This window comes from Gouania willdenowi, chromosome 22 (genome assembly GCF_900634775.1).
Source record: "Gouania willdenowi chromosome 22, fGouWil2.1, whole genome shotgun sequence".
NCBI classification, from domain to species: domain Eukaryota; kingdom Metazoa; phylum Chordata; class Actinopteri; order Blenniiformes; family Gobiesocidae; genus Gouania; species Gouania willdenowi.
Window position 1 is genome coordinate 14,467,503 of NC_041065.1, and position 19,079 is coordinate 14,486,581.

Genomic DNA, 19,079 nt, shown 5'->3' on the forward strand with positions numbered 1-19,079 from the left:
TAAGATAGTTGGACATAAAGATACTGTCGATACACATGTATGGATGAAAATCACGTATGGGCATTTGGCCCACACATGCAACTCTTGGTCTAATTTTTTACACTAGTGATGGGGGAAATAAGTCATTGTGCTTACTAAGTTATTTTGTTTTTTTCAATAAATTTACTGTGTGGCTGTGAAAGGCAAAACTTGTATTTCTGCACGGTAGCAAATATTGGACATTCTCAGAAAAAAAAAAAAGAAAAAAAACGTTACGCCCGAACAGGGACTTGAACCCTGGACCCTCAGATTAAAAGTCTGATGCTCTACCGACTGAGCTATCCGGGCTCTGAAATAACGTGAACTAATGGTACGTATTAACTGTTTCGATAGAATATTTTTTCTTTATTATTATTATTATTATCATTATTATTATCAATTACTATTTCAGAAACTCCACCTGCATTAAAAGTTGACCCTTCTCAAAAATCTCACAAATATAGTAACAAAGACAACTAAATGCTCTAGTTTTTCCTCTAGCAACATCGCAAAGTGAATTTTGTTGTAATAGAAACTTGTATGTTTTGTAAACAGAAGATTAACATTGAAATTAAAAATGTCAACTATTAAATAAAATAATAGAAAATAAGGTAAAAACTGGTGAGGTCTGTTGCCCCTGAAACGGCTCAGGAACGGGACTGAAAACACAAGCCTGTAGATCTGATTGGCTGCTAGGGCTGTCAATCAAGAATACGCCCTCAAACTGGATGTTTGTGGTAGTTTTAAAACATGCGGGAAAAAATGTGACCTTTTATTGGGAGAAATATGTGAGCTACAACGATGTGATTGGACCATGGAGCCTAGAAACCTCAAAAAGGGCGGAGTTGAACTTACTCGGCGGCCATTTTGAATGTTATCTGTTGACAGTTGTGTTGGAAGAAATATGAATTGTTTTTTGCTTTACTCTGGATGTGTAAAGCCTTTTCTGAACCGGGGCGTGTGTCCCACACTTTCAACAGGTTATTACAACCGAATCATGGATGAAAAAGAAAGGCAGAAGAAAATAGACTTTGGAAGAGCAAAGGTTAGTAGCTGCAGTATTCAAGCATGCTAACTGTGATTGCTAGCAGTTAGCAAACTCTTTGTCACAGCGTTGCCCTTGTAATGTGTAACTAACTACACTCACTTCAAGCATTTACATTACAACTTTACTACACAGATTAGAATTGTTGATGTCTGAAGACAAGTTATGGTTATCGTTTATGGAGCATATTGACATTAATACGATTTACTTAAGTTAGTTCACGTTCAGCTGTGAAAGCCTCCAAACTAAAACGTAAAGATAAGTTTCTATATACAATGATTTTTTTGTGAATAACTAACGAAATGTCCCAGTGCAGCTGCAACCTGTTGTTTTAACACTGCAATTAACTTTCTTACAGTTATTTGTATTTCTTAAACTAATGCACCAAGTTTGTGTTTAATGCATTTTGCTAGCCTGCCAAATCCACTTAGCATGTGTAGCAATGTTATCACAATTCATAAATGGTAGAAACGAACTGTGCTTCACTGAATAAATTGTGTTGCTAAAACAAGATGAGGTTTTTTTTAAAACTCCAAATTCTTTAATATATACTAAATCGAGAAGCTCAGGCTTGTCATTCATATCTAGAAACTGTTGATGCAGAACAAACATAAAATAAGCCGTGGCTATTATTATGGCCACGTATAAATAGACTATCTATGTATACGCAGCGCCCCTCATTGGCCAGTTTCGGTGACGTGTAGGTGCACCACGTGATTTAAAGTTCCGTCAGTTTTATTTTAGCTCATATTTATTTTTAGCTACCCCGCTAACCCTTTTATTTTAGCCCTAACCCAGGAAATTCCCTGAAATGTTGATTTTTTTTTCTTTTTTCTTTTTTCCCGATATATAGATTTTTAAAGGTGGAATTTGCGGTGTTAAATATGTTAAAATGAAAAAAATATGTATATGACAAAAGTGCGATTCGAAGCCACGTTAGTGGAGAGAAGGATCCTTGAGTGCGACGCCTGACCACTCGGCCATCCTGGCATGGTGGAAAAACAGGCACATTGCGCTTATGTAGAAAAGGTCTGGAAAACCTACGTTTCTGTATCTGATAAGACCCTTTGTATAAGATATTGAGCCCTAAGGCTAAACATTTGCTTCACAATATGTCAAAATTAGACGTAATATAACGTTGAAAACTTTAATACTAAGTTGATTTAATAATCCCTGTTACATCTACAATCTGCACCAATTACACCAAATATATAATTGCATCTCAGATTATAATTTTTTATTTATTTATTTATTTTTGCACAGCTTTTAATTCTTTATTTTATATACATCAGTATTAGGGATGCCCTAAAATGATTATACCAATTACTAGTGCCATTCTATTTATGGCTATAAATGTGTTCTAACCTCACTAAAGCATTGCAATTGCATAGATTAATATTAGTGCTTCAAATACTAAATCAATATATTATATATTTTGATAACATTGCACATCAGATATAGTTAGACTGTTTAAGGCCTAGGAGCTAACATGAGATTGACTTCCTGGGATAATTGTGTACAAAGTATCAATCAAGCACACACAAATTAACAATAAATTCTGTTGAACGTTGGCACCTTCTTAATGTTCTTTAACAAGTCCTTTACCAGTGACTGAAAGGTCATCTTACCCTGTTTTGGAGTCAGAACTTGATGAAATCTCTGCTGGTTCAAGAGTTCTTAACTTCTTAATCTTCAAAATAACTAATCAATGTAGGTGAATTATTATTGTTCTTGATAAATAAGAGTGTTAAATAATCTGATACCTTTCTACAATATTGTTTATTTGGTCATTGCATTACCCTTAAACCCTCTAGTGAAAACCTCAATGATGACAAGTTATGTGGAATATGTCTTTCTTATGCTGTCAGTCGTACCAGCGAGGCTAATCATGTGCCATCGGTAAAGTATAATGTTTTTAGATTTTTATTTTTCAGTGCAAGTTCACTGCAATGGGTCAATGCACATTTTCAAGCACGTCATGGAAAAATCCATGTTCGTAATGAGGTCACAAGTTCAGAGGTGCTAATTGTATTTTTGCTCATTACATATGATGTAACATAACTGTAAATTCTAGAACTTTTTCTATTTTAATTTTTTAGAATTTGTAATTCATAAGGCTGAAAGATATTTAAAAATGCCACGCTGAATTACTGGTGTTCATCCTGACAGAAATTGCCCTCCGTGCCCAGAAGCCAGTCGGTAAGTGAATCAAAATGGTGACTGGCAGACACCTTTCAATGATGTCATTTGGTGATGGGTGTTTAGTTTGACCTCACTTTCCTTTGTGTATTTTCTCTTTTGTGAATTGATTTGATTTCCTTGGGTAGACAACAATCAGTTTTTTTTCTGTGGTTGCTCTACAACCATTGCTTTGAAGCAGATTCATTGCACCCATGATTATAACTGTCATTACTTACCTTGCATACACTGTTGTTCTGGTTGGAAGCCATCAGGTGGTGCAATGAGCCCATTACATTTAATAAGGCTGAGTATGTCTGGCTTGCGTCTCACATGAATGATGTTGCCATGGTAATATGGCTCTGTCATCACTGCAGGAAATGCTTAGAAATCTCTTCCTTTTATTAGGTGATGGATGTAAAAATTACAGACTGAATACATGAACGTGATAAACAAATGAAAGCTGGCCTACTTTTGATATGACAGCACTATGCGTTGACCCTTTCATGAGGTTGTGTTCAGCAGTCTGGTTGCCTGGTTGCCTGGTTGCCTCTGGTTTGGCAACATTTTTCCAGCTTGTCAGACACGGTGACGCAGAAGTGGCCTTGGGCTTAGCAAGCATAGCTCATCTGGCCTTTTCTTCTAAGATGTTAGGTGGTAAGTGGGGGCAGGCAAGGCAATCAGCATTTTTAATTTTACTGATTTGGATTTTGTACAAGATGAGAACTTTTCAGGGAAGAGATGACAATTTATAGTAATGGATTCACTGTGGCAGGGAGTGAATGTGCAAAAATTGAAATAATGTAGTCATCACAGTGATGTTTTCTGCATACAAAGAGCCAGCCGTGCATAACATGTGACTCATAACATGAAGCAACAAGTAGATCTCCTGAGGCGGTGTAATACCAAATTGAATAGAGCATGCAGACACTAATGCAGCTCGCCACACGCAGCGCTCGGTCTGCTCCTCTCCAGATGAATGCTTTTCCCCAGTCTCCACCCTCTTTTCTTGGTCTGATCTGCCTCTGCATCTTCTCTTTAGAGTTTGTGAATAGACTAGCGCTGTGCAGTGTTGCTCTCTGCCGACTGCAAGCTCTGAACTTGGAGAGTGAAGCAGTTGCTCTGAGGAGGAAGTAACACCTCGTTTTATCACCGGCAAGAAAGGATGTCGCTGATTGTCAGTTACTGATGGAAAGCTTCACAAGTGATTGTCACAATGTGATCATCCGTTATGCTTTAAGCTGCTTATGTGGAAGAGGAGGAGAGGCAGTGATGCAGAGGATGTTTGTGGCTCGGTTTAGGGTTAACGAAACAACTGGAATTATTTAATTTTTTTATTTTTAACAGCGTTTGGCTGACAAGCTAAATGTTGTAGGTGTACTTGTCAGGCTCTCTTTATTAAATATGTTTTGCAATTTAATAATTTGAGCCAGTCTGCATCTTTCAGCATTGGAAATCTCCTGCCTACTCCTTTTCTGGTCTGTTGGGAAGTACTGGTAATCAGATTTGTTTCATTCAGATCTCTGCTTTGTTTGGAGTTTTTCCTCATTTTAAGCTTTGTGCTTTCACATTAAAGGATGTTTTTTTTTTTGTATTTCTTAAATGAAAAGTTTTCTCTTTTTGCTGGAGTGCTTGTTTTTCAAGCCAAGCTGCTTTCCTCAACAACGTGTATTCAAATATGCTTCGAATAAGGACTTCCAAATGTTTTCATCTGAAGGAATATAATCCAGTCTGTAGTTCTTTTCTGTTTTCCATCATCTGAGCGTCATCATGCTGGTCGTGTGGTGGTGCTCTGTGGTCCTGACCTATGTGTCCATCTACCTCTCACTGTCGTTCCTGCGCAGCTTGCTAGTTTCAGACAAAAGCGGGCAAAAGGCGACGGGACGGGGGCGTCGAAAAAGACGGAGAAGAGGAAGGGCCAGAATGTCTCGCAGAATGACAGCTCGACGCAAAACTGCTGCGTAGACGCCGCTCCTCACTCACAGCTGAACTTGAAGAACAACAAGGAGGTAAATCACTGATGCACTGTCATCAGTAATGAAAACAAGGCTTGAAATATTGTTACTATGCACCGTTCAAATCTGCATGACCTGCTTTTTTTTGTTTTGCACATGGTATGCTTTAACTAGTGGTCAGTGTCCCCTGTCTGATAAACATACTGAAATAGGTCACAGTGCATCATGTTGCCTGAATGGCAGTTGTCATAGCAACTCAGTCGGGAAAAATTGTGGCAATGTTTACTACCGTTTTTCATGGAGAAGATATTTTTAAATGAACGATAAAATATAATAACATTTTGCACTCATTTTTCTTTTTTGAATAGCGGATAAAGACATATTTCTATTTTGAATTTCCAGGAAACTGAAAGAGCAGCTGTTCAAGAAATCAAGCCGGAGAAGGATCAATTATCTACTCGAAAGCAAAGCTCATCCTTTGTTATGGACCTTAAAGATGAGGAGCTAGCTGCACTTACTGACAAAGAACAGCTTAAGGTAAAGTAGAAGTTGACAAATTAATGGCAGCAATCATTTTAAAATGTATTGAAAATTATTGAACAACTGGGATACTTTTTAGGCATCGGGTTGATACTGCCACATATTCTATTAGCTATAAAGTAGGCTTGGGTGATATAGCAAGAGTTCTATTGCTTCTTTACTAATTCGACATAGTCTCATCAAAACTTGCCCAAAATTAAACCAAAATTCTGGTAAAGAATTAATCAAGTCAAAATTACTGATTTGTAGTGAGAATTGCCATTTTGAGTGAAATAATTTTGAGATGAGAATTTTACTCTTTATTCAATAAATCTTGTAGTCTAGGAAAAAATAATAAATGCTATTTTAATAAATAAATAAGCTATTAAATATATATATATATATATATATATATATATATATATATATATATGTATATATATATATATATAGGCAATATTGTAATTTTTCCATATCACCAAAATAGAAAACTGGATATATCTTGAATCTTGATATATTGCCCAGTATTATCTATCTTTTTTGTTTGTCTTCTGTATGCCAAGACCTATTTTCTGTCTCTTTGAGCAGATGACTTTGAATTTCTATGTTATCATAGACTAATGGTAAGTCATCATAAATAATATTTTTGGTGTGGTTGGATTTCTTCTTTATCCTTATCACAATTACCATTAGAAATGGCTTTGGTTAAAAGAACTACTGTAGGTTATGAGGCAACTATGACGAGGTAAATAAAATATTGTTGCTGGGGTTTTCTTTGGCTATGCTACAGTCCTTCAGGATAGAAGCTGGACATTCCCCCTGAGTTAAATGTAAATATACATATTCTATCATACTGTCAATGTGTGTGTGTGTTTCTTTTTTTGTTTTGTTTTTTAAAATAAAACTAACCAGTGTGCTGAATTTTGTGGTTTGTTTTTGCAGCAGTTACAGCAGGCTGTGGAGAAGCGTAATGACATCATTTCCAAGCTCAGCACAACCTGCAGGAGGCTCTGTTTAAGTAGAGACCGGGTACAACTGGAAGCTCAGTCTCTTGCTACAGAGATTCAGGCTCTGCAGAGGCAATTACAGCAAGTAAGTGACCCTAAAGCTTTGGCCAAAAATATTGAGTGTGATATTAAATAAGAACTGCGTGTTCATAATGTCTACATTGTCTACCTACAGACCAGTGAAGGTTTTCTACGAATGGAAAAATCAGACAGGTGTGGAAGTTACCAACAGTCATCAGCAGCAGCCTAATAACTTAAATTCTAATGAATATGATCATCAAATCAAGTCACCTGACTCAAGGACGGAGTCCCTGTCTTCAGAAGCCTGTGAGACTGAGATGGACAATGTCCTACAGAAGCTCAGAGCTGAGCTAGAAGAGGAACAAAAGAATAGTCGGTGCATTTATTCCAAACTGACAGAGGAGATGGAGAAGAACCAACATGTGATTTCTTTGCTGGAGAGGGAGAAACAAGGAAGAGAAGAAGAGCGAAAAGAAAAGGATCAACACATGCAGAGCCTCCTGACCCAGCTGAGGCAAGTGGAAAGCCAGTGCCTTGTGATGCAGCAGTACAAAGAGGAGAAGGAGAAGCTAAACAGAGAAGTGGTCGAGCTGAGGAAAAGACTGCAAGAGGAGGAAATGAGTAGAGAGAAGACTTGGTGAGGTGAAGCAACAACAGGAGCGGGAGGTAGAGAGGCTCAAAGAACAACACATGGAGGAGATTGAAAGAGTGCAGCAGCTGTTGGAGGACACTAGGAAAGAACTGAAATCTCAAGGGGATGAGTTGAAGGCACTCACAGCATGCCGAAACCAAGAAAAAGGGTTTTGCAGTTCCAATAAGACAATGGGTAAAGAAGATGCCTTATTAGAAAGTGGACACGACCAGGTCATTACAAGTACATCAATACCTGGAGATCCGCTGATGGAGCGCTACTTGTCATCTGTTCCTCTTGCACAAGTTCAATCTTCAGTGATGAATGAAAGCCTTGATCAGTGTAGTGAGCTTGAACAAAGGTCAGATTTACTGTTTTATTCTCTTCCCATGCAGACCCTCATCTTTTAACCTTTTTGTATTTTCATCCCTTCTCACAGTTTTGAGCTGAACAGTGAAATCTTTGGTGATCAGCCGTTTTTGTCCATTTCCAACCGTGCCAATGAAGATGACAAAAGTTCACAGTACTTGGAAGGGAATGATTCCCAGCTTGAGTCTCAGTGGCCTCACAACTCCTCATGTGGGGAAATGGAGCAGAGTAAAATGTCCGAGCAGGAATTTGAAGGAACAGATCTGGGGAAGGAGCTCCTCTATCAGCAGTGTGGGGAACTTCGTGAAGAGCTAACTCAGAAAGACAGAGATCTGCACGTTCTAAAGGAGGAAATCAGCAAGACTGCAGAAGAACTGGAGGAGGCCAGGAGCAGGTCAGTGAGCAAAGTGTGTCTGTTGTGTGGGTTGGTTTGTCATTTCCTTGTCTGCCTGCTCTGCATTAAAAATGTTTTTTATTTGTTTTTACTAGATTTATTTATTATTTATAAAGTAAGAACTAAAAAAAAAAAGAAAAGAAATTTGTAGCCACTTTTTAAATACTACTTACATTTGCAAGCTTATATTTTTAAATATCTTGTAATACTGAAACATTCCTTTAACAACTTGTTTTTCCTAAACAAGGTAATCACTGTTGAGGTACATTTGGGAATAGCATTGTATGTTTATTCTGAACTAAGGTGATATTTATCTCACAATGCTAATTTTCATTATAGTGGATGTACACCCCCAGGTTTTTGCTGATCTGCCATTAGGGGGAAATTAAAGAAATACCTTGATTATGGGTGTTGCTCCTAGAGTAGTTAAAGGCATTGTGGATGATGTTTAGCTTCCGGGTGGATCATCAAGACTATTGGTCCCTCCTAATTGTCAATCATGTTTACGAAAGGCCATCATACGTGCTCGTGCTCATGCCCGGTGCACAGGGTCCTTTGAAAATGGATTTTCACTTACCGGTGGCGAGTCTGACGTAGTGGGAAAAGTGCAAATCTTCTTTTGTAAGGTAAGCTTGTATGACCAATGCTGACTCCAACTTGTAAACAGAGCTGTGCACGAGGAGAAACGCATGTGCATTTTTTTCAAAATGTGGAGAGGGCGTTTCTTTTTGAACATCGGCCACAATACCTTTAAGACACGCCCAGTCACAGCAGCCCGCCCCCACAACGCTGCACAGTTCCCCATTGAGCTGTCAATTAATGCTCCCTGAGGGCTGTGAGAGGTGGAAACCAGTCCCTCCTCCCATCTTTTATAGGACGGGCGGGGCCAGCAGTGACAGTTAGTGATTGTCACTGATCAAAAGACGTCGCTGATCTGATCTCAGCCATAGCAACATTAAATTACAATAGCCGGTGTTCACCCCATAGAGGGCAGTCACCCTGATATTTTACAACTAAAAAATGCTAAATTTACATACTTAAGACTAAAATGTGAAGAGTGAGACTAGGATCAATAAACTACATTACTTCATACCCAGCCATATATGTATTCAGCCTACAAACGTGGTTTTAGGGTGTACTTACACTTTAAATTGTATTTGTTTTTTTTCTTTTATGAATCTTCTTAAGGTGGGCCCAAGTAACCGAGGAGCTACAACATGCTTTATGGGAACTGGAAGAGGAAAGGGCAAAGAGGAGGATGAATGAGGAAGAGCAAAACTTAATTGATTTTGAAAAAAGCAGCCTTCAAAAGAACAAATCTGGTGCCTTGTTGGAAAAAGGAGATGGAGCTGAGGCCTCTTTCCTTTTTGGCCTTTTAACTGAGTGTGACAATGGACAGATAGGAGAGGTGAAGGAGCAGCTGAGAGACGAGGAAGTTCTCTCGTCTCAGCCAAATCAGCCAATTGCTGCTTTAGCTACAGACGGTGCAAATCTCCAAGGATGACAACCAACTGAAACCTTACAGGTAAATGTCTCATTTATGAGCTCTGGTTAAGCTGCTTATGCAAACTAAAGTCTTTCAATAGAAGCTGTGAAGTAACATTTTAGTCAAAAGGTTAATGTGTTTTCCTGTATTCTGAATTCCCAGTGCAAACATTTCAAGTCAGAGCTGGAAGAGATGAAACTGGAGCACCAATCTACATTAGATTTGTTAAATCAAAGAAGCGAAGAGCTTGAGGCCATTATGAAGGAGCTTGAAATGACACGCATGGAGCTGATAACTGTTCAAACTGAAATGGACACACTCCGGATTGAGGTGCAAAAGGGAAAAGATGCTCTGGAATGTGCTGAAAAGGAGAACAGTGAGCTGGAATCTCAGATCTTGCATCTCAAACAAACCTGGAGAAAGCTGAGGTTCAGTCAGTGAAAGAGAGGGAGGAGTACAAGAAAAAAGAAGAAGAGATGAGTGAACGGGTTAAACAAATGGAGCAAGTCCTCGAGGAAGAACTTGAGCAGTTTGAGAACATGCTTCAAACCAAGGATGCTGAGGTAAATTTTGTTAAAGAAATGGGTTTTCCTCGTGATGTTCAACATGGCTCATCAGTAAAATCTCCTGTTTTTTTAGTTTGCTGAAGAACGGGAGAAATGGGAGGAGGAGCAGCAAGAAAAGGAGATCAAGGCCCTTGAGGAAACGCAGTTGTTGGAGAAGCAGCTGAAAGAAAAAGCAAATATAATCAATGCTCTGACGGAGAAGCAGCTTCTGGCTGTAGAAGAGGCCAAAGAAGAGCTCACAAGGATTCACCTGCAGGACATGGAGGAGATGAGGAGAAACACCAGCAGGAGGTTGGAACTTTAAACTCTTTGATATGATTAGAATCATGTTCACGTTTTCTTTTTTTATGTAAAAAATGATTGCGTACTTAAGTTGATGTTCTGATCAACACCAAACACTTAGATTTCAGCGCTGAATGCTCACCTTGAAGTGGAGCTGCTGAGGCAGCACGTCACTATGGAGGAAGAACAGAAGCGACAGATTAGCTTGATTAAGCAGGTGTGGCTCCAGCTAGCTTCATCTCTCTAAACCTTTATTTCCACAAATGATTGATTCCCACAATAACGTTTCTCATGCCATGTCATCCTTATTAGGTAAATGAAACGAGAGCATGAGCGGATGATGTCTGAGCTAAACGATAAACACAGTGAAGAGCTTAGTCGGTTAAAAACGGAGGTTACCCTGGAGCTAAGGGAGAGCATGGAGGCTGCTCACCAGGCTGAACTGCAACAGGCACAAGTAAACTTTATACAAACCAACATCTACAAAACGAGTAAAGCAATCTAATTCTTGATGAATGTGATTTCAAACACATTTTGGTTTTTTTTTTTCTTTTAGGCCCAAAAGCTTTTGGACCTTGAAGCATTGCGTTTGAAACCTGAGCCCAGTGCAGGTTTCTCAGCAGGAGCAGGAGTCTATGAGAGATCGTCATCTATCAGAACTGGAGGAAATGAAAAGGCAGAACCAGGAGCAACAGGAAAGACTAAAAGTGATTAATCAACAAGACATTGGTAAGGGCTTTTCCGTATTTGTCTCGTGACATGGCTACCATCATGAAAGAGTTTCCATACTTTTGTAGTAGAGCTGGGTAAGAAATGTACCCTTAAAGATTTGCGTGAATTGACCTTCTGTGTGTGTTTATGTGTTAGATGAGTTGAAGCAGCAGTGGGAAACTTGTGTTGAAAAGCAGACCAAAGAGTTACAGGTCAGTTCTAAAATCAAAGCTGGTAGGTTTCCAAAAATCTACCCAAAAATGTTCACTGCCATTCATTTCTTTTCTTTTTTTTGTGGTTTTAACCAACATTAATAAATCATTCTGTGCTTTCGTAGACTTTAAAGGCACAGTATGAAACTGACGTGGAAAGCACCAAGGCAAATTTCCACACATCTCTCTCAGATCTCCAGAATCAACTTACCATCACCCAAACTGAGCTGAGCAGCACACAGGCTTCCCTCTCAGATACCAGGAATGCTCTAAACAAAGCCCATACTGCTCTGTCTCAGACCCAGGGTGAGTTACAGGAGGCACAAGACCAACTCCTGGGTCTTCAGTCCTCCAGCAAGAAGCAGACGGAGAACCTCGAAGAGGAGCTGAAACGAGCCCTGGCTGACAGAGATGCAGCTGTTGGTGAGTTCTGCTGATTGTTAGCTTCTTCATCAAAATGCTAAGTAATTGATGGTTGTTGTTCAAGTAAACAAATGCTAGGGCGGCACGATTTTGACTAAAAACCTAATTGAGGTTTTTTGGACCAATATTGCGATTCGATTTGTGATTTTTATATTTCATACATTTAAATGCATAAACTGCTAAAATGATGAGTGAAAGAAGTCATGTTACTTGTAGACTGTCAAACAACATATTCTTGCTCAAATTGCTCCACTTTAGAACAAAACACATGAATCTACTTTTAAAAATATTTTGTTTTATGTGGACAGCGCCCTCTTCTGGAGGAATCATAGAGCGTCTGTCTCAACACTTTTTGGAAACTCAGACTTTTTATCTCTTCCAGCTGAACCTGAGCTTGCAAGGCTCCATCATTCTGATTGGTGAACATCACTCAAACACCAGAAATCTGAAAAAAAAACCTCAGCCTCTTGAGGTTACGTTATTGCAGTAGTCAAAACCTCGATTGCGATTCAATATTGATAAACCTTGCAGCCCTAACAAATGCCTAAAAACTTCATTGTTAAAGTTATTGAAGTTCTTCTTGTTTTATCTTCATTACAAGTGGATGTATTTCCTGTTTAGGTTCTTTGGATAAGTTGGTTTCTACTCAGAAGGAGATGGTGCAGAAATTACTTCATCTAGAGGCAAAAGAGCGGCACCTGCAGCAAGAGGTTAGTTCACTTTAACACACACACACACACACATAAATGGCTGATTGGAGAATCAAAAGTCACGTATGAAAATGTTTTTCCTTTCTCCACCAGGTACTACACTTACAAGAGGAGAAGACGCTACTCCAGCAGAGCTCAGAACAGGAAGTAGGTCAGCTGTGGGCCCAGCTGGAGAGCATGAGGACTAGTCGGCAAGAGTTGGGAGGTGAGATTAACAGACGCATCACCCTGCCCCCCCCCCCGGACTAATTTAGATTCTCTGAATATGCCTACAAGCAGTCTTATGTTGTACAATTTTTTTTTTATTGTGAACAGCCTTTCCTTTAGGATTTGAAGAGGGGCAAATGAAAAACCTTGTATTTATTTATTTTTAAATACCCTTTTCTACTCTACTCTTTGACAGAGCTTAAAGAGCAGCTGATGGAGCGCTCGTCTCGTGTTAATGACATTGAACGCTTAAAGGTGGAGTTTAATCAACAAAAACAAGAAATTAAAGAGCAGAATGAAGCTGAACTGGAAAGCCTCAGGAGGTAGGACAATGAAACTGTTTAGAGGTCAACGTGTAAACTGTAAAGGCAGGAACCTAAATGTTTATATAATGCATGAAAGTATTGGTGGTACAGTGATTTTCAAGCATGGCTAATAAAAACCTTCCTTTGAACCTTCAAAGATATTTTGAGAAACGTTTGCATGCAACCGAGGAGAGCTACAGAGAAGAAATTGCTTTACTGCAGCTGAGGCTGGTGGAAGGGGCTTTGGAGGATTCTTTGCTCATAACCACTGATGACAGGTGTGTAAATCTCACCTTGTGTAATATTCAATATGTTTGCTGCCTCTCTACAGTAACACCTTTGGTTGTCTGTTTCAGTTCCTTATGTCATGTTCAATCTGATGAGAGGGATGATCATTCTGATTCTAAAGAAGAGAAAGGGAAGGTAAGGGGTGTATTACTGTGAATGGTAATTAAATCTGGACACCCTTTTAATGAATGGCAGTAAAATAAAAGTGTATATCTGTTCAGGATGCCTTTGAGTCTCTGAGGCTCCAACTGGAGGAGAAACAAACTGACGAGCTTTCCAACCTACGATCTTCTCTGACGATCTCCTTCAAAGAGGAGCTGCAGCAGGTACGAAACCTTTCAAAACTCAGAAACTCAAAAGCGAATGTCAGAGAGTAGATTTCATTCTGTACAAGGCCTCTGATTTTTATTGACTTTTGGAACTTTTATATCAGGTGCGCTCAGACCTCACCAATCATTACTATTATGAGCTGCAGGAGTTAAAAACTCATCACGCGTTGGACCAAGAGCAGCTCAGAGCCAAGCTCTCTGACAGTTATTTAAAAGGTGCTTCATACACACACTTGGTTCAAATAAATTATTTAATTAAATGTTACAAATGTGGTAACTAAAACTGTCTCATCTATATTGTAGAACTAACACGTGTCAAACTTGACTCTGCACAGCAGGTGGAGGTGAGAAGTAGTAGTAGTTGGACAGTGTAATATGAACTAAGTTTAAAGTTTGAAATGAACAATGTATTGATTTTTCAGGCTGAGGTTGAACAGAGGATCTGGAGTTGTGTTGAAGAGCTGCAGACAGCAATCCTTACAATTCACAACCTGGAAACAAGACTTGCTGCCATTAATAAACAGCACAATGTGGAAATGAACAAAAACACGCAAAAGGTAAATAAATGTGTTATCACAAGCAGTAGAATAGACAAATATAAAAACAAATAAATGAAAGCTTTGTTTTTTTTACTGTTGCAGTTAAAGCAAGAATTTTCTGCTGAGCTCATCAATCTTGAGGAAGCTTTGAAGCGAGAGAGGGAACACGAGCAGCAGAACTCCAAGCGGCTAAAGGAAGAACTTTGTGCAAAGCACCAGACTGAGCTCCTCACTCTGAGGTCTGAGCAGGAAAAGGAGATCGAGAAAGAGAGGAAACTTTTTGAGAAAGCATTAAGTGAAGAGAGGGAGAAGTTTGACTCATTACTCGACAATGATGAGAGTAAGATTTAAACAACCTGGTGGAATTTTTACTAAATAAGAGCCTCTTCACAAATTTGGTTCTGTGATAGTTTGGTACATGTAAAGTCATGGTTTAACATCAAATTGTATTTATTTTAGAATTAAGGCAGCTCACAGCTGTTCTTCAGGAGCAGAACAAGGAGCGCCTTCGCCAAGCTCAAGAAAGGTGAGATAATCAGTGATTCCTTAACTCTGACATCTGTGCGTGTCCCAAAACTGAATCAAGGCAGTATTAACTACTTTGAATATATATTTCCTTCTGTGTACAGATATCAACAGGAGAAAGCGGCCCTGGAACAACAGTTGTCTGAGAAATATGAGAAGTCTATGGAAGAGCTAAAGGTCAAACTTAATGCTGAGTTAGATCATCAGAGAGCAGCATTGCTCACCAAACACTGCCAAGAAGTGAGCACACTCGATGCCAAACACAATGCACAACTGGAAGCACTCGGTGCCAGTCACAAAGAGCAGCTCGCAGCTCTGACCGTTGAGCTTGAATCCAAACACAACGCTGACCTTGTTGCCTTGGAAGCAGCCCTTAACTCCAAACGAGAGCGAGACATTGAATGTCTTGAGGGTGTTTTTCAGAAATCCAATCAGGTTGAGTTAGAGGCTTTGGAAGCAGAATTGTTGCAAAGATTCCAGAATGAAAAGGATGAATTGGAGAAAAGAATGCTGGGTAATATGGACACTTTAGAAAGCACCTACCTGAAGGAAGTGCAAGTAAGGATGAACATATTCATGCTTATCCTATCATTCAGTATGCTTCCTATTTGATGTTTGTATTTTTGATGCCATGCTTATTATCTAAATAATAACAGACACTTCGAGATGAAATGGTTCAACTTGAAGAGAGCCATCGTCAAACCTTAAACTGCAAAAGTCTCGAATACCAACAACAAATGGAGCGCCATGCTGCAGAGCATCGAATCATCAAAGAGGACATGAGGAAAGAGTTGGCTCAAGCACACATGGACAAGTTCAGAGCCATGGCAGCAGAACTCAGCGTGGTCCACAAGGTAAGAAGTGAAGTAAACCTCAGGGAAAAATGTCTACCTTTACTTCAAGAAATTGTTGTAAACTGAATTTAGTCTAGGCTTAAGGTGGTTTTCATGTAAATTCAAATCTGTGCCATCTGATTTTAAATCAAAATTTTTATTACTGCATTTTTTTATCATCAAAATTTGGTGTAGAAATGTTGCTGCAAAAGAGCTGGTGTCTACATCTGATAAGAAGCCTAGATCCCTGTCTTGTATAATCCAAATTGCAGCCATTCAGCTGTTCCATTGGACATTGTTTTAGTTTTTTTTTTTTTTTTTTACGCGTAAGTTTTAATACAAAAAAAGTGAAAAGGTTTTTTACGTTATATAGGCCGCTGTCGGTAGGCCTAAAAGAGGCCGAGAAATAGGGTTTCATTCCACCCTGGGGGGCTCAACCTAATTTTTTTAACTTTTACATCAGAAATATATAGAGATTCCTCAGGAAAAAGTTTTCTGGGTGCAACCTTGCAGTTTTTGAGAAAAATTATGCTAAAGGTGCCCATTTTGAAAAAAGAGAAAACATAGAGAATTTTGCACTTTCAAACCTGTTTATCAAATAAACCCAAAAATGCCAAATAACCACTTGAAGTACAAAATAAACCAGTTTGAAATGTGTGATATACCTGAAGTTGCTATCTAGGAACACTAAACATAAGATTATCAAGAAAACTTCTACTGTAGCATTAACATCACCATTACTTCTACTTCTACTACTTATGTGTCTCCCAAAAGTGGGAGATTCAGTAGCTTTTTCATGGATGGTTAAATGAGGTTGTGTTTGAAGGTGGGACGTCAGGGACATTTAGGTTTGTTGTGAAATGTGTAGAGTGATAACTATTGTGTTTTCAGATATTTAAATGAATAAATTGGGAAAAAACAACACACCAGCATGAAGTTATGTCTGAGAAACACTTTGAGACGCTCACGTTTAGTGCTGCAGCTATCCAATATTTTTGTAATTGAGTATTTTGTCGACTTTTTTCATCGATTAATCAAGTAATTGGATAAATTACACTTTTGTGTTTGTAAACAACTATCAGTAGTGTGTTAAGAAATATGAAAGACCTCTTAAAATGAGCAAGCAATTGTCAGTTATTCATCAAAATTATTTTTCAAAACCTCAACTTAACAGTAAACAAATGCCAGGGCAAAAAAAAATAAAAAATACAACCTATTTCCTTAGGTTTATCATAATAAAAAAAAGGAAAATGGGTGTAGCCACTGCTATAACCCATGTGGTAAGACGTGCAGCCTCCTCCACGGTGTATGGTGGTCCTGTCTGGACAAAGCTGTTCATGCTGTCCATGTGATGTACTGTGGGGGATGAAAAACACTCACTCATAAGTAAATCTAGTCACAATGAACACATTTACATAGGTCAGTGCAGGCCCACGAATGTGTGTCAGAATTAGGGATGAACAATTTTGGAAAATAATCTAATTGCGAATTTTTTTTTTTTTTCCTCAATATTGCGATTTAATATGCCATTTTTTTTTCAAAGGCCTCTTGTCATGTATTTTTCAATGAACACAAACTATAAATCAATAATAAACAATTTCAGATTTATATAAACTTTAAATAAATATAAAATATACATTTTAAAGCACAGATTGCAACAATAAAGCAAACAAATCTGTGGCTTTACCTCTTCAACATATCTAACCAACTTCACGTTTCATGAAACATGGACTGCACTTCTTAAACACTCTCTGAGCTTAAATTGCAGTCTTTGCGATTAGAAAATTGCGTTTTATGATATCGCGATAATATCACAAATGTAATTAATTGTTCAGCCCTAGTCAGAATGCTCTCATCTGATTTCATTTGAGCTGCCTCATGAAGAAGTCCTACATTAAAGATATGAAGAATAAATTCTGTATATCTATTTCTGGTATCAATCTGTGGAACAATCTAAGTTTGGACCTCAAGCAAAGTCCAAATATCAACCAGTTCAAGAAAATGTAAAAAAAACAGGTTATTTAGCAGGTATAATTGATAATGGTCACTAATGATTATTGGTGACTATTATTTATTAATTGATGTGGCAGGTGATGAGAGGTAGAGAATGTGAATGTATGTATGTATGTATATATATATATATATATATAGACAAAGGGGTGAGAGCTAACAAGCTATTCTCACTCCTTTTCGAATATGTCATTCATTTATTTTTACATGTGCGTAGTGATATTGCCTTGATTTTGGCTGTGACCTACTAACGTTCTCGATGCTGATTGGTTGAACAGGTGTATTTCTCTCAATGCGCAGTCAATATAGTGCGCCAATAAATTGCACTTTTCTCATTAACTGCAGGATAATGCATGAAGAACTTTTTGCTTGGATACCTTTTGTTAACGTTGAACATATTGAGCAAAAGAAAAAGTCGTGCCCCGTTTGGTTGAACGATACAGCTCACGCACAGCAGCCTAATATTGTTTATACTGAATATCACTGCCAAAATATTTATGACAAACATTTAGATTCTAAATTAGATTGCACGGATTTACATCAATGTTTTAACTTGTTCCTGCAGACTGAGCTTGCTGCACAAAAGGAGTCCCTAGATGCTGAGCACTGTACAGCCCTGGAGATCCTTAAAAAGCAGGTAATTGGACGACTCATACCATTTTGTGAACATTAGCCAAAGATTCCTAATCTTAAAACCTCAGATCTAAATATAAACAAAGAACTGCACTTTTTATGTATACTTATTAGCATTCTTGTATTGACCATCTACTCATTGTTACATCATTTCCCTATAAGGGGAAATGTCACATGATCAGGTTTATAAATGCTGATTTATCTCTTTTATTTCATTTAAGGTTCATTTAGAAGAATTTTTCAACAGCTGTTATTTTTGTGTGAAAGTAGTCTGTTTTTTTTTCTTCACAGCTGACGTTTTAATGTAGTCTGTGTTGAATGCATGTTGTTTTCAGGTTTTAGACGTGGAGCAGCAACACAGCACGGCACTACAGGAGCTTTCTGTAGCGTACAGCTCAGAGAAAGAGCAGCTTACTGAGCGCCATCAACTTCAGCTACAGGCGAGGAGCACTGAGCATATGTAGACACTTTGACATTGTCTCATTCATATTGACAATATACAATATGCATCATATTTAATGCTCTGTAGAGCAAATTGTGATAACATAATTTTTAACCTGTTACTTTTAGGGAGACTAACTTTTTTTATTATCAAGAATACAAAAACAAAAAATATGAAAGACAAAAAAAAGCTTGTTTCATTATCAGAATTTTTTTGTTTAATTTTAAATATATATTTAGTTTGCAGATGTTATTTTCTGAATTGTAGTGTGTATTCTAGTAGGTTATAACTGGGGCCAACCTAGTGAGGGCACATATTTTGTTATATTTGTAAATTATGCATATACATTACTGTAAACACAATTTCAGTGAGGCGACTGTTCAGTATGTGGGCTGTAAAAAATAAAGTTTCAAACAAAGTGATACAGACACTTCACAGCTG

At 38.2% G+C, this 19,079-nt stretch overlaps 1 protein-coding gene and 1 non-coding gene across 2 annotated transcripts in view; one reads left to right on the plus strand and one right to left on the minus strand.

Moving 5' to 3' along the window:
* Positions 1-254: 254 nt before the first annotated feature.
* On the minus strand, positions 255-327 carry trnak-uuu (transfer RNA lysine (anticodon UUU)). The gene has a single exon. It is a non-coding gene; the product is annotated as a tRNA-Lys (tRNA).
* Positions 328-698: 371 nt separating this feature from the next.
* Positions 699-19,079, plus strand: part of pcnt (pericentrin) — a 38,864-nt gene continuing 20,483 nt past the window's right edge. Inside the window, 34 exon segments of the mRNA XM_028438119.1 lie at positions 699-1,063; positions 3,233-3,262; positions 5,086-5,250; positions 5,599-5,733; positions 6,658-6,803; positions 6,898-7,366; positions 7,368-7,735; positions 7,814-8,137; positions 9,326-9,626; positions 9,786-10,032; positions 10,035-10,186; positions 10,263-10,458; positions 10,461-10,480; positions 10,593-10,690; positions 10,784-10,928; positions 11,028-11,063; positions 11,065-11,200; positions 11,339-11,394; positions 11,520-11,817; positions 12,439-12,527; positions 12,621-12,732; positions 12,931-13,057; positions 13,198-13,317; positions 13,396-13,462; positions 13,549-13,653; positions 13,761-13,872; positions 13,960-14,000; positions 14,079-14,213; positions 14,298-14,535; positions 14,655-14,721; positions 14,825-15,278; positions 15,377-15,574; positions 18,129-18,200; positions 18,532-18,636. Of these exon segments, the coding sequence (XP_028293920.1) occupies positions 890-1,063; positions 3,233-3,262; positions 5,086-5,250; positions 5,599-5,733; positions 6,658-6,803; positions 6,898-7,366; positions 7,368-7,735; positions 7,814-8,137; positions 9,326-9,626; positions 9,786-10,032; positions 10,035-10,186; positions 10,263-10,458; positions 10,461-10,480; positions 10,593-10,690; positions 10,784-10,928; positions 11,028-11,063; positions 11,065-11,200; positions 11,339-11,394; positions 11,520-11,817; positions 12,439-12,527; positions 12,621-12,732; positions 12,931-13,057; positions 13,198-13,317; positions 13,396-13,462; positions 13,549-13,653; positions 13,761-13,872; positions 13,960-14,000; positions 14,079-14,213; positions 14,298-14,535; positions 14,655-14,721; positions 14,825-15,278; positions 15,377-15,574; positions 18,129-18,200; positions 18,532-18,636 (5,538 nt within the window). The 5' untranslated portion in view covers positions 699-889.